We start from the raw sequence: 16303 nt of genomic DNA, 5'->3' as shown, positions 1-16303 counted from the left end.
TCCATTGTACGTAAAGTGTCCCAAGGGTGTTTTTAATGCTAATTCCCATTGTACGTAAAGTGTCCCCATTCACTACTCCCATGAAAGGGAAGATTATATAGCAGCCATATTAATACCCATTATCTGTATGTAATTCGTATTATTAAATTGAAAATAATTATTTTCCAAGATAAGTTTTTATTATTTTACAAATATCTTCGCTAGATAGTGTGCTATTATTAGGATTGTTATCAAGAAAATATTTGCACGCTTCAATACCATCTGCATGCAGAATGTTGGTATATAGTGATGTTACATCTAATGATACAAAGATTGAGTTATCACATAGATGTGGAATAGACTTCGACTTTTTAATGAAAGTAGTTGTATCTTTAATGTATGAAAGAAGTGATTTCATTAAAGGTTGTAAAACACTATCAATAAATTTGGATAGGTTTTCAGTATATGAATTACAACCTGGTATAACGGGTCGTCCTGGAAAATTTAAATGTAAATTATGGTCATGATTTGTATGAGTTTTGGGTAATATGTAGCATTGAGGTGTACGAATGTTAAGAGGGAAAGTATAAAATTCCTCATATACGGAATTATTATTTTTGAGGTGTACGTATGTTAAGAGGGAAAGTATAAAATTCCTCATATACGGAAATTATTATTTTTGAGGTGTACGTATGTTAAGAGGGAAAGTATAAAATTCCTCATATACGGAATTATTATTTTTGAGGTGTACGTATGTTAAGAGGGAAAGTATAAAATTCCTCATATACGGAATTATTATTTTTGAGGTGTACGTATGTTAAGATGGAAAGTATAAAATTCCTCATATACGGAATTATTATTTTTGAGGTGTACGTATGTTAAGAGGGAAAGTATAAAATTCCTCATATACGGAATTATTATTTTTGAGGTGTACGTATGTTAAAAGGGAAAGTATCAAATTTCTCACGTACGAAATTATTATTTTTAGCGATCTCACTAATGCATGTTGAAAGTTTTTGTTTAATTTCTAATTGACGTTCAACTTCTTTAACATAATTATCTTGATTCACAATAATAATATTGTTTGACTTAACATCCTTTTTAATCACTATACTGTCGTCATTCATTAGATTATATACAGACTTAATTTCGTCCTTATAAATATTACTTTGATATTGCTTTAATTTAGTTAATATCTCTTTTGTGATCGCGTATATATATATATATATATATATATATATATATATATATATATATATATATATATATATATCACGTAAAAGATGACTTAATTCTGTTATAAAAGGTTATTTGGGTGACAAGTTTTGGGATGACTTTTCCAACCAATTGGGGCGACTTCTCCAACCACTCTGGGGCGACTTCTCCAGATACGTGGGGGCTAGTTCCCCATGGGGCGAGTTCTCCGCATACCGACGTAACTTAGAGAAGTGCAAGCAATGGATAAATGCTCTCGCTTTCTGTCTCTGTCTCAATGTTGTTTCATATGGCAAATATTGCTCACCAATATCGTCTGGTATGTCTTTTAATGTTATCACGCCCGCCATTTTCACAGAATGTTTGTCGGAGGTTAAGAGGTTGTCAAGTCACGTGTTCGGTAGGCGGAGCGATCTACCTTCTGGCGTAAGGTAGCTTAGACGTATCAGCACTAGATAGAATGGCGTTGACCGAACCAATTATAACGAACATTGACGAATGGCTCGAAGAAAATAGCCAGTATTTTCTTCCACCAGTGTGCAACAAAATGATGTAAGTGTAGATCACCTTCCTGTATGTAGCCATCGTAAGGCCATTATGATTATTTTATTAAAAGGCTAAATCCCAAATTTGTCCTTGAACAAAATGAAAGTAATCCGCAGTGTATAATGGATGAGTGTAATGTAAATAAGACCTGTTTAAGGTCTGTTAGAGTTTTCAAAGTCCAAAACAGACTGATTAATGGGATGGAATACAGCTAGAGAAACTGACATATAATTCAAAGTTTTATTCTTTTTTTTTTTTAAACCCCTCAATCGATAGAGCGCATATATACTATAGACTACATTAATCATGTTGTGGGTTTATGCGTCTGTGCCTATCTGTGGTTAAATAAAGATTTTGTTTAGTTGTTTGTTTTTTATCACTTATATTTCCTTAGTCCTTGACAACATACCCAATTCACTTCATATCTGGAATACTGGAATAGACCAATTTCATTTGATATTCCTGTGCTTCCAAGCTATGCCATAAGGTATGGTCAGATATGGGCCAGTGTTGCAGCCCTTTTAAAGTGTATTTATATCTTCACGTGCAGTTACGCATATATGTATATGGTTTTAAGGAAAGGATCTTAATAGTTCCCCATGCAGGCCCAATATCCCCCCCCCCCCCCCAACTTGTTTCTGCTAATCTGATCAACCCAACTTTTCGACTAAAAAAAAAAATTTAAAAAAGAAAAGTTGCAAGATTGTCAGCAATTATTATTTGGCACATACAAGAAAGTATACATTTTGTTCATGCAGATATGGTGTACTTAAAAAAAATGAATACCCCCACCTACCTACACCTTTTGGTTTGCAAGGTGATAGCAGAAACATTTTTTTATGTGCCTAAGGTATGAGCCAATGGCAAGTCCCCTACTTCAGGGTCATGACTCTTAACCTGTGATGGATACATAGTAAATTTATGTGTCACTACCAGTAAATGTGTGTCTGATGGAGATCCTTAACAGTATACAAGTTATGACCATGGGGCAAGTCCTCTACCCAATGAACATAACCCAAGGCATATGTTTGATGCACATGTAAATTTATCTTTTTATATCCATGAAACATCTGCATGGTTATCAGTTTGAATAACAAGTTTCCAAGTTATGTCTTGGCAGTAAGCCTGATACCCTACCCTTGGAATGACCTAGGATCTGTATTGGATACATTGACTGAAAATACAAACCTGTTGGTATGACTCAAAATACAAACCTGTTGGCATGACTGAAATTACATAGCTGTTGGCATGACTGAAAATACAAAGTAGTTGGTATGACTGAAAATACAAACTTGTTGGAATGACTGAAATTACAAACCTGTTGGTATGACTGGAAATACAAACCTGTTGGAATGACTGAAAATAAAAGCCTATATGTATGACTGGAAATACAAACCTGTTGATATGACTGAAAATACAAACCTCTTGGCATGACTCAGTGCACAAACCTGTTTGTATGATTGAAATTACAAAGCTGTTGGTATGACTGAAAATACAAACCTGTTGGCAAGACTGAAAATATGAATGTTGGCATGACTGAAAATACAAACCTGTTGCATACAAACCTGTTGTCATGACTGAAAATACAAACCTGTTGTCAATACTGAAAATACAAACCTGTTGTCATGACTGAAAATACAAACCTGTTGGCATGACTGAAAATACAAACCTGTTGTCATGACTGAAAATACAAACCTGTTGGCATGACTGAAAATACAAACCTGTTGGCATGACTGAAAATACAAGCCTGTTGGCTTGACTCAATTTTTCAAACCTCTTGGCATGACTGAAAATACAAGCCTGGTGGCATGACTGAAAATACAAACCTGTTGGCATGACTCAAAATACAAACCTGTTGGCATGACTCAAAATACAAACCTGTTGGCATGATTGAAAATACAAACCTGTTGGCATGACTCAATGTTCAAACCTGTTGGCTTGACTCAATTTTTTAAACCTGTTGGCATGACTGAAAATACAAACCTGTTGGCATGACTGAAAATACAAGCCTGTTGGCATGACTGAAAATACAAACCTGTTGGTATGACTGAAAATACAAACCTGTTGGCATGACTGAAAATACAAACCTGTTGTCATGACTGAAAATACAAGCCTGTTGGCTTGACTGAAAATACAAACCTGTTGTCATGACTGAAAATACGAGCCTGTTGGCATGACTGAAAATACAAACCTGTTGGTATGACTCAAAATACAAACCTGTTGGCATGACTGAAAATACAAACCTGTTGGCATGACTCAGTGTACAAACCTGTTGGCATGACTCAATGTACAAACCTGTTGGTATGATTGAGTGTGTGTGATTTGGATTTTTAATGTAGTTTTAACAATTTTTCAGTCATATCGCCACGATGTCTGCAGTATGGCAGTTTATAGTGATGTCTAGCACTGGGGCATCATGCCGCAGACATGTAGCATGATGTCCCACCCAGTCACATTATCCTGACACCAGGCCGACCAGTCCTAACACTAACCTTTTAATGCTGAGCACCAAGTGAGGCAGCTGTTAGTACCATTTTTGTAAGTTTTTGGTATGACTCGGCCGGGGATCGAACCCACGACCTTCTGCATCCGAGGCGGTTGCTTTAACCACTAGGCTACTGGAGTGGTCTGGTATGATTGAAATTACAAAGCCGTTGGTATGACTGAAAATACAAACCTCTTGGTTAGACTCAGTGTACAAGCCTGTTGGAATGACTGAGAAAATACAAACCTGTTGGCATGACTCAGTGTACAGACCTGTTGGTATGATTGAGTGTGTGTGTGTGATTTGGATTTTTAACGTAGCTTTAACAATTTTTCAGTCATATCGCTATGATGTCTGCAGTGTGGCAGTTTATAGTGATGTCTAACACTGAGGCATCATGCCACAGACATGTAGCATGATGTCCCACCCAGTCACATTATCCTGACACCAGGCCAACCAGTCCTAACACTAACCTCTTAATGCTGAGCGCCAAGCGAGGCAGCTGTTAGTACCATCTTTGTAAGTTTTTGGTATGACTTGGCCGGGGATCGAACCCACGACCTCCCGCATCCGAGGCGGACTCTCTAACCATTAAACCTCCAGAGCAGTCTGGTATGATTGAACTTACAAAGCTGGTGGTATGACTGAAAATACAAACCTCTTGGCATGACTGAAAATACAAGCCTGTTGTCATATCTGAAAATACAAACCTGTTGGCATGGCTGAAAATACAAACCTGTTGGCATGACTGAAAATACAAACCTGTTGTCATGACTGAAAATACAAACCTGTTGGCATGACTGAAAATACAAACCTGTTGTCATGACTGAAAATACAAACCTGTTGGTATGATTGAAATTACAAAGCTGTTGGTATGACTGAAAATACAAACCTCTTGGTTAGACTCAATGTACAAACCTTTCGACATGACTGAAAGTCCAAACCTGTTGGTATGACTGAAAATACAAGCCTGTTGGCATGACTGAAAGTACAAACCTGTTGGCATGACTGAAAATAAAACCTGTTGGCATGACTGAAAATACCAACTTCTTGGCATGACTGAAAATACAAACCTGTTGGTATGACTGAAAATACAAGCCTGTTGTCATGACTGAAAATACAAACCTGTTGTCATGACTGAAAATACAAACTTGTTGGCATGACTGAAATTACAAACCTGTTGGTATGACTGAAAATACAAACCTGTTGGCATATGTGAGAAAGCTTGCCAGTAGCTTCTTGTGGGTCGGTGGTTCTCTCCGGGGTTTTCCCAGGTTCTTCCTCCACCATTAATACTGGCCGCCATGTATAGCCTATCGTGTGCTGAAAAATGGCGTTAAACCCTACAACAGCAACTACAACAAACCTGATGGCATGACTAAAAATACAAACCTGTTGGCATGACTGAAAATACAAACCTGTTGGCATGAATGAAAATAAAAGCCTGCTAGTATGACTACAAAGATTATTTAAATATTATTTTAATGTATATTTTTCTTATTTTAAGTAAGATTTTCACATTTTTTCCATGTTATTAGGGGTGGATTTATAAGATCCCAAATCTCCTTTCTCTCATAATTGTACTATTACACCCCAAGTGTATGGGGTCATAGGGTCAAATAGTAGGATGCCTCTTGGTAAATTGTTATGACTCTGTGATCTTAAACTAAAAAAAGCAAAAACCAACAAGTTTTGGAAAATTAAAAGAATAATTCATATCCCATGAATACATAGTGAAAAATGAAAAAATAAAGTTTTGTGAATGAAATCCCAAATAGTCCTAAAAGTTCATTCACAAGTCCAAAAGTATAGAGTATTCCAAATGAGTTCCAGTGGTGTTCTGAATAAAGTCCAGTTTTGAATGTACTGATGTGCCACTAGTCTTGAATAGTGTTGATATGCTAACAGTTTTGATGTATCTCAATGGTATCAGTCCAGAGTGTTTTTAAATGAAATCATAGTAATTCCAAAGTAGTGTTTTAGTGTTAAAGTCTTTGAGCACTTTGTAATTTCAATGAATAATGGGCATAAATAAATCCTCTCAAAAAATAATTGAACCAAACTAAATGATATTTAAGATGGGAATAAATGATTCAATTACTCGCTAACTTATATAAAAAAAAACTAAGACACAATTTCAGAATTTGGATGAGGCTCATAAGTTCATTTCTAGAACATTACAACTTGTCAACAAGGTCAGGCCCTTTCAAAACCAACCAATCAGAAATCAGGTGATCTGGTTTTTCAAAGGGGGAAACCAATGATGGGAACTCAAATCCCATTAAATTCATCAACAAGATCACTTCTGCACCTTCGAAGGTCCTTTTTGACCACATACATATGTTTACCCAAATTACAAGTTCAACCCACTATCCTGAAGCTATATGATGTATTTACAGAAATGACTCTTTACAATCCTCAAACATAAATAAAAAATGAAACACATAACAAAGATGTACATGCCAATATTTTGTTTCCTTATAATAAAAAACTCCTCACACAGTTAATTTCATTAATGGAATACTATATAATTCCACACGTCTCATTATCCCAATACTACTGCTGACCCATGGTTATGGCCCTGAGTTGGGGCATGTGGTCAAGATGTTGTACACATTTTTATGTCCACCATAAGGTGGAGTGCATCATTATACTACGATGCTGTCTGTTTGCCCATCTGTTACCAATTTCATTTATGTACAATAACTTAAATTCTTCAATTTTATGGGGGGCCCCAAGTGGCCGAGTGGGTTAAAGCGCTCACACCTTTTGGATCATTGCCGTCTCACCTCTGTCTGCATGGGCTCTAGTCTAAGATTCGGTCAATGTGGGTATGTGAGCAAACTTGCCAGTAGCTTCTCGTGGGTTGGTTTTTTCCAGGGTTTTTCCGGGTTCTTCCTCCACCATATATACTGGCCACTATGTATAGCCTATCTTGTGCTGAAAATCGGCGTTCAGCCCTACAAGAACATCATCAACTTTACAGTAAAATGGTAAAAAGTCAAGGTCACTGACTCAAAGAAAAGTTGGTTTCTGAACAGTATATTAGTTCTGCAAAACAGACATGGATCAGTATTGGTGGATGGCTTGCAAATGGGTGAAGAAAAATGCCTATTGGTTCTTGGGCACAAAAATCAAAGGTCAAGGACACAGTGGCTGTAAGAAGAAAAATGTTTTTTGCAAAATAATATTTCTTTTAATTTACAGACCAGTCCAAACTTTGTGAATAACATGCACATTTAAGGAAAATGATTTTTGATTTTGGTGTTATAAGTTACAAAGTCAAGGTCGAAGTAACTGAAAAAGAAAAATGGTTTCTGCATAATGACATTAGTTCTGCGTAATTGTTTGGACCAATGTTTGTGGATGGCTGAAGCAAACTATGTTGATAGCTTGCACTTGCCATAAGAAAGTTTGACATTAAATGATACGGTACATTATGACTTGTTATAATATTTCACATACATGTATGATAAACATCAGACTTTTCCTCAGTAGAACTAGAATTGTATCCAATAAGAAATGGTAGAACTGTAATGATTTTTGTATTTTTCGTCAGTTACACTGGGCTAAGTTGGTGTTATGATAATGTTTAGGCCGATTCTTGTACAGTTCATATGTTGAAGTTTTCAATTATCAGTTTTTGCTGCATGTCAGTAATCTTATAGATTTCATAAAATAAATCGGAAGTTTAATGCTTTTGCAAATCTAGTGTTCACAGATTTGTTCATTTGTATATTATGGAAGTTTTCTAGTTCTTTTATTATCAGTGACATCCAGGCTCAATAACAGTAATAGATTCATCTGAGTAAATTACAGTACATAACTTTTGTCATCAACGGATGGTATCTTCTGTGCATTTAAATATTAGATCTGTTGCTATAAATTGGATCTTGTTTACAGAGGTTCATCTAGATGATAATATTACTGGTAATGATCTTAAGTCAGAAGGGTATGAAAGAGCTATTACTTGTAATCGGCCATTCTATGTCTACGTCTTCAGACTTCACGGACGAATTGAATTTCATCGCTGCTTCTTTTATTTTACATAGTCTAAGGTCATAGAGTTGTCAAGATAGAGTGAGATATGGGTGAGATAGGAAGTTGTCTCACAAACAAAAATGCATATTAATAGAAATCCAATATAAAGGAGGTTTATCTAACTCCCATTAATAGGTAATTCATCCATGATTAGGTTGTTAGAATCAGGTCCAAGTTTTGCAAGATGTCTAGATTTGATTGTGAACTCAATTACAAAGTTTGTCCTTTGAAGAAACTTTGATGAAGTTGAATTCATAGTGATTTTCAATTTTAGGACTAAAAATAACTGACATATTTTACTGCAAGGAGTTTTTATCATGTTAATTTTTACATTAAATTTACAGACCACTCCGGTGGCCTACTGGTTAGATCATTCGCCTCGGATGTGGGAGGTTGTGGGTTCAAACCCTGGCCGAGTCATACCAGAGATTTATACAAATGGTACTAACATCTACCTTGCTAGGCACTCAGCATTAAGAAATTAGTATTAGGACTGGTCGACATGGTGTCAGGTTAATATGTCTGGGTGGAACATGATGCTACATGTCTGCAGCATGATGCCCCAGTGCTAGACATCACTATAAACTGTCACATTATGGACACCATAGGGACTGACTGAAAATTTGTTAAAGCTACATTAAAAATCAAAATCACATACAAACTCACATTAAATTTACATCTTATATGATGTAACTGAGACATAAATATTATAATGTTTCTTTTAAGTAATGGGATCTTGGACTAGAAATTGAATTTTCATAAATTAAGTGTTTTTTTGTTGTAGTGTGTTGGATGGGTGTCAATTAAAGAATGAAAAATGAATCTCTGAACATGGTACTCCGATTTAAAGAATTTGCCTGAAAGCATGGCCGGCTTGCTAGCTTTTATAATTATTGTGGATTACACCAATAATTCTGTTAGGATGTATTTTAGATATATGCACAATCCATTGAGACATGTATCATCATTGTAGGCACAAAGATGGTCAAATGAAGTCATTTTTTGTTGGAGGACCAAACCAAAGGAAAGATTACCACATTGAAGAAGGGGAAGAGGTACGATATTATGGTTTACTGTTCATAAATTGTCCTCTTGCAAGATGAACCAAGTTTGTCAATGACTTTGTCTGATGTTACATTTAATACAAAAACATGACGGTAGTAGTAACATCTGTATTTCAATACTTCAGCATCATGTATTGTGATATTGTGATATCCCTTTTTGTCTGTTGACTTGTCTGTCTGTAATTCCATATCCTCTTAAACTGCTGAATGAAAATTCATGAAAATGTAGTGTTATTTAGCAGTATGTGGCCATGTAGGCAATCCTTTAAAAATATGCATCTTAATTTTAATACTTGTTCCATTTTTCTGTATTGCTTTCTGATGATGTTTCATGTAACTACCACAATATGTGACTATGTTATTTAACAACATTGATATAACCATGTTATAAAAATGTTATTAATGTATTGTAATAATTTTGTTGGATTTTTGTATAATAAATTCTTCTTGCGTAAGCAGCCCATGCTCTTAAGTATTTTATCTGTTTTGGCACCCAGCCAAACAAGGTTGGATACCTCGGATTTATGGTATTTTAACAAATTATCTTTAAATGAACAAAGGGTCTAAATTAACTGCAGACAAGTTAATCACAAATTGATTGGGAGATGGGAGGAAAAATTTGTTGGTTTTACATATCCTTATGGAATGATAAGTTTCTTTGTTTCTGCATTGTTACGGTTGGCAGGGGGCAGGGCAAAAATGTCCAATGCACTGTTGAAGACTTTAGGACTAAAGTTTGTACATGCAGTCATAACAGGAAGGCACATAATGTTTGTAATGGATTATGATTTTGGATTTTGATATGTATTAAAAAATCAGGATTTCCCTTAGTCAGCTAAGGAAATAGCTCTAGGGTATGTTTAATTTTGCCTAAAGGAATATAACACTCCTCAGCATTGTAATTATTGTAATTGGCAACAAATTTTTAAATATATTTCTGACACATCTAACTAAGGTGTCCCAAATGTTCCAACTTTCTTGCCTTTCTGTTGTGAAAGTGGATATACACACTTTTCACCAAGGACCTCTCCATATAAAAACACAGTTACAGTAACTATACACGTATCAAAAGTAGGTCTAATTGATCTATTTTCTAGCTGGACTGATCCCTCCAAATATAAAAATCAGAATAACAGGAATCAATACAGTTAACTAGTTTCTTGACTTACTGTATGTAATTCATGTAATTCTTTGTTTCCTTCATATTTGCAAACAGTTGATCCATACAAAATTACAGATTTTTTCACACGAGTTCATTTAATTTTTGACAAATTTTAATTCTTAAAAAGATCTGCGTGCTTTGAGAATTAAAGTATATTTGTGAATATTGTTAAACAATAGCAGAAATAAAGCAGAATTTTACTGAAAATCTGTTCTAGACATCTGATTAGTTGCATTAAATATTTAGGTATAATTTTTTTAATTTTATTACTTGAAGGCCAGTTTGCACAATATGGTTATATCTGTATTTAAAAGAATGTACATTAAACTGTAAGAATGTTCTAGATAATTAGGTATTAGTCTTTCCAGTCATCAGAATGTTCTAGATAATTAGGTATTAGTCTTTCCAGTCATCAGAATTTTCTAGATAATCAGGTATTAGTCTTTCCAGTCATCAGAATGTTCTAAATTAGGTATTAGTCTTTCCAGTCATCAGAATGTTCTAGATAATTAGGTATTAAGTTTTTCCAGTCATCAGAATGTTCTAGATAATCAGGTATTAGTCTTTCCAGTCATCAGAATGTTCTAGATAATTAGGTATTAGTCTTTCCAGTCATCGGAATGTTCTAGATAATCAGGTATTAGTCTTTCCAGTGATCGGAATGTTCTAGATAATTAGGTAGTAGTCTTTCCAGTCATCGGAATGTTCTAGATAATCAGGTATTAGTCTTTCCAGTGATCAGAATGTTCTAGATAATTAGGTATTAGACTTTCCAGTCATCAGAATGTTCTAGATAATCAGGTATTAAGTTTTTCCAGTCATCAGAATGTTCTAGATAATCAGGTATTAGTCTTTCCAGTCATCAGAATGTTCTAGATAATTAGGTATTAGTCTTTCCAGTCATCGGAATGTTCTAGATAATCAGGTATTAGTCTTTCCAGTGATCAGAATGTTCTAGATAATTAGGTAGTAGTCTTTCCAGTCATCAGAATGTTCTAGATAATTAGGTATTAGTCTTTCCAGTCACAATAATGTTCTAGATAATTAGGTATTAGTGTTTCTGGTCATCAGAATGTTCTGGATAATTAGGTATTAGTCTTTCCAGTCATATGAAAATGCTCACATATCAGCAACCTTTGTACACAGCCAAAATGTGGATGAAGTTTTGACAGGTATTGACAGTAGTAGTTTTGTGCATTCCATTTTGAAAATCTTAATGCAGTCATGATGAAATAAAACAGTCTCGTAGTATTTATGAATATAAATCATATGATAAACAATTTTTTGTGTGCAACAACTTGAGAAATTCGTACATTTCAGCTTTTTTTATCAGTTTGTCATATAAAACATACGAATTAGTGAAAATAATCAGGACATGATAATCTAGGTAGTATATTTCATTGGACGGGGGTGAATTTTGAGTACAAATACATAAACTTGTTGTCTTGACAACAGTTCACATCAGTGATCACATGATTCTAGCTTTAAAAATACTGTAGGTATCCTAATAATCTTAACATTTCTCTTGTATCTCACCCTTTTTCACAAATTTAAATCAGTTAACACTAATCAACATACATATTTGGATTTTTCTTTTGGGACATGTGCTGCTTGGTTCATATTTTCAGTCTTTGTTTCATTTAGCAATGTGTCTCTATTATAATGTATATGGTATAGTGTATACCCGTGCTGCTGTTGTAAGTTTCATAACTAGTGACATCCTTGTATTCAATAACAGAATATAAAGCTATAAGTACACTGGGCATGGTAGAGATAAAAGACCCATGTGATAGTACTTACATACAGGATTCAACAGGCTTGATGCCCATTTCCAGTCAGTGAAAACATTTGGTTTACTCGACTCTTACTCTTTATCTTGCCTTACAAGATCCTAATTTCATCATCATAGAATTTCTCAAAATGAATTTTGGAAAATCTTGGGAATACATTTCAATATGTTATTCATTATAAATATTTAGTTTTAAAACAAAAGTATCAGACTAGAAGGATTTTCTTCACTAACAAAGACAAAGGTCGAAAAGAATAAAATCTGAGTCAGTCACCTACTCAAATGAGTCAGATAGTGATGTTTGATTGGTTGAATGCCAGTGATGTCAGATCAAAATTATCAAAACTGGCTAACTGCAGGAAGTCTTTGTGCACATACTGCTAAAGGTATTCTTTGGAAGGAGGGGACCCCGACTGGCTGGTGGTCTAAAGCACTCTCCGTTACAGATCACTGCCATCTCACCTCTGTCTGCGTGGGTTCGACAGATGAAAACAATTTCAAACAACAAATTGTTCTTGAGCATAATTTTTTTAGGACAGTTAGGGCTGGATGCATGTGAATTAATATATTTGATGATTGTAGAGATGTTTTGGTCCATCTTTATGTTAGTTTTTAACGTTTTGTTCACAACCGCTTCTCAAGAATGATTTAAAAAAAGATTATTGTCATGTTTGGAAAAAGAAATTTGTGTATGAAATATTAGATGAAATTTATTTTATGCTAAGCAGTGAATTACTTGATTTTCTAATTAAAATAATATTGATACTTCACTGTAGTGAAAAGATAACAATATTTTTTTCACTACATGAACTACTTTTTTGGGTCAGAACATACTTACCTCCCATTGATTTTGCACATTAGCAGATTAATAATTAATTATTAGCAGATTAATAAACTCTGTCTTTTATCCTTGAAACTTGTAGTTTGTTATTCTGGAAATATCAGTTAATTTTTATCAATCTGATGTGGAACTAATTTTGTGCGCAGGTACACATAGCACAGCAGAACATGTACGGTAAACAGCTGACATTACCGTAAGAAATCTTCTAATTCACTGTTTCACAAACTTTAGGTAGCCAATGTATGTGGGCATAAAATAAAAAGGAATATTTTCTTGAATAACAGATACATTGCATCTCGTCGGTGAAAAACTCTTAGTATTTTCACTCGTGGCTTCCACAATCATGAATATACTGAGTTTTTCATCCACTCGATGAAATATATCCGTTATTCACTCGTTTCAAGTAAATATCCTCTATATAGTCATCTTAATCCAGTTAATATATACAAGATTTTTTCAGAGTAATTACATGCACTTGATCTGTTCTGTTTTCTAATGTATCTGCTACTATACTTGCCAATTATTCTAATTTTAATAATTCCATTAAATCCTGTCAGTCAAGAAATGGAAGAAGTTTGGATACTTCTACCTGTTTGGTAGAGGTGACTGTATCATTATTACGAATATATTGTATGGTAACCAACTTGCATTAGATTTCTTTGGTCAAAGTGGCACTAATTCACAGATTCTGATTTTTCCTCATTAAAATTGAATTGGTTCTTGGTACACCATTTCTTGTCACTAAATGTCATAATCATATTTTGCAGTTGTTCTACATGCTGAAAGGTGACATGTGCCTCAAGATTATAGAGAAGGGAAAATTCAGAGATGTTACAATTAAAGAGGGAGAGGTAAAATTGAACCCTGCAGCATGTGAAATTTGTGTTAAGTGGAACATGACATTGTCAAAATGTTATGATGCGAAACTTAAAATTCATAAAAGTGTAGAAGTTAGTTCAATCCTGTATCCCCCAAACTATTATTTAGTATTGGGGATATATATATATATATATATATATATATATATATATATATATATATATATATATATATATATATATATGGTATGTAAGCTGTATCTTTGATATACCATGAGATGTATAACTGTTTCATTAAAAGGAAACAAGGCTTGCCGAGTTTCTTTTTAATGAAACATTTATATGTTTGCCGAGTTTCCTTTTAATGAAACATTTATACAAATGGCATATCATTTATACAGTGTACATACTTTACATATATTTTATTTATATCACATGCAAATGCATATATTTAGCCCTTTCAATGGAGTTGAGATTTACTACAGGCAGCTGTTTATTGACTGAGTGAATGAACTCAGATCCACAAGTGTGTCAGCTGCAGAATGTAGTTCTGTGGCTATTCACAATCACCTTTGCATACTGTTACATTGATTGTTTTCTTTTTTAGTTTCTTCTTTTCTTCACATTGATTAAATCATTATAATGCACTGTTACGATTTAAACATAAAAGATGGTTTTAATGATGAAAGTAGAGAACTGCCAACACTTGGTTAGCAATGCCATTTACATGAACACTAAGCCATTCACATACCCGCACATAGAAATTAATATGGAACAGAAACTAAGCAAAATGATGAACCAACAAGAGGTAATTAAAATATTTTAATATAGTTACAGTTGATCTAAGTCATTATTCTAGTTTAGTAACAATATCACCGACCATAAACTCTCTGTCTCTGGTCGGTTTGACTTCAAAACTCACTCTCTCTCTCTCTGATTGGTTGGAATTTAAAACTTACTCCTTCTCCCCCCTCCTCTCTCTCTCTCTGTCTCTCTCTCTGTCTCTCTCTCTCTCTCTCTCTCTCATCCTTTGTTTGGTCTGACTTTTACCGTCATTCATAAGTCCAGAGACATCGTGGGATGACACAAACAAAAATCCTCTACGCTCATCATTTCATAGATTTTAGCCTGTATCTTGCTAAGATGGGCCACAGAGGTAGAGAGAGAGAGAGAGGCCTTTGGACATTTTCATATTTAATAATATTCGATGTTTAGAACATTATAATATGTGTAAGAAACAACAAGAACAACAAAACATTAAATACATCACAGCATGTATACCATGTGAAATTTACTGTATAATATCAACATAATTTGCAACTTTGTTTCATTGATAAACAATGTCGATAAATTCCAAGGAAAGTGCACACATATCATTACAATAAACCATATTCTTGTAGGTTGGTGTAATTTCTATGTCAAGGTTTTTATCCAGCCCAAATTCCTTTTCTCTCTCACACCACATTTCTGCGTAGTTTATCCATTATGCATGAGAGGGGAGGGTGAACAGAAAGCAGAAAGGATTGCAATGAAAATGTGTACCGTATTAAATTCATTTAGAATGAAGCCATTATTAATACCCTGTTTTGTTATTTTCATATGTCACTAATGATTAATGTGTGGATATTGATTATTGATCTAGAATCAACTGCACGCGGTCATGAGAATGTTTATATAATCATATTAATGCGCCATGGGTGGATCACAATTTGATATACCAAGAGAGTAGCAATTGTATTGTTCATTAATTGAGAAACTATTACACTTATGTCAAAGTAATATGATAGAAAAATATTCTGTAATATCATGTTTTTATAAATAGCAAGTACTCTGTGCAATATCGGTAGGCATGAGTTGATGAGGAAAGGAACACGTTTGCGGGAGAGCAGAAAGTGTATCATAAAGAGTGCCTACTCCAGAAAGTGTATCATAAAAAGTGCCTACTGCAGAAAGTGTATCATAAAGAGTGCCTACTCCAGAAAGTGTATCATAAAGAGTGCCTACTCCAGAAAGTGTATCATAAAGAGTGCCTACTCCAGAAAGTGTATCATAAGGAGTGCCTACTCCAGAAAGTGTATCATAAAGAGTGCCTACTCCAGAAAGTGTATCATAAAGAGTGCCTACTCCAAAAAGTGTATCATAAAGAGTGCCTACTCCAGAAAGTGTATCATAAAGAGTGCCTACTCCAGGAAGTGTATCATAAAGAGTGCCTACTGCAGAAAGTGTATCATAAAGAGTGCCTACTCCAGAAAGTGTATCATAAGGAGTGCCTACTCCAGAAAGTGTATCATAAAGAGTGCCTACTCCAGAAAGTGTATCATAAGGAGTGCCTACTCCAGAAAGTGTATCATAAAGAGTGCCTA

General features: G+C 34.5%; 1 protein-coding gene across 2 annotated transcripts in view; it reads left to right on the top strand.

Moving 5' to 3' along the window:
- The first annotated feature begins 1612 nt into the window (after window positions 1-1612).
- The window catches only part of LOC149808471 (3-hydroxyanthranilate 3,4-dioxygenase-like), a 55182-nt gene continuing 40491 nt past the window's right edge, over window positions 1613-16303 (top strand). For both annotated transcript variants that reach the window (XM_089977712.1, XM_089977720.1), the window contains exons 1-3: window positions 1613-1746; window positions 9240-9321; window positions 13890-13973. In XM_089977712.1, coding sequence (XP_089833838.1) covers window positions 1655-1746; window positions 9240-9321; window positions 13890-13973 — 258 coding nt within the window. In that variant the 5' untranslated portion in view covers window positions 1613-1654. The remainder of the gene's footprint in view (window positions 1747-9239; window positions 9322-13889; window positions 13974-16303) is intronic.

This window comes from Sinohyriopsis cumingii, chromosome 1, assembly GCF_028554795.1.
Source record: "Sinohyriopsis cumingii isolate HCF-2022 chromosome 1, ASM2855479v2, whole genome shotgun sequence".
NCBI lineage: Eukaryota > Metazoa > Mollusca > Bivalvia > Unionida > Unionidae > Sinohyriopsis > Sinohyriopsis cumingii.
This window is presented reverse-complemented; position numbering and strand designations above follow the sequence as displayed.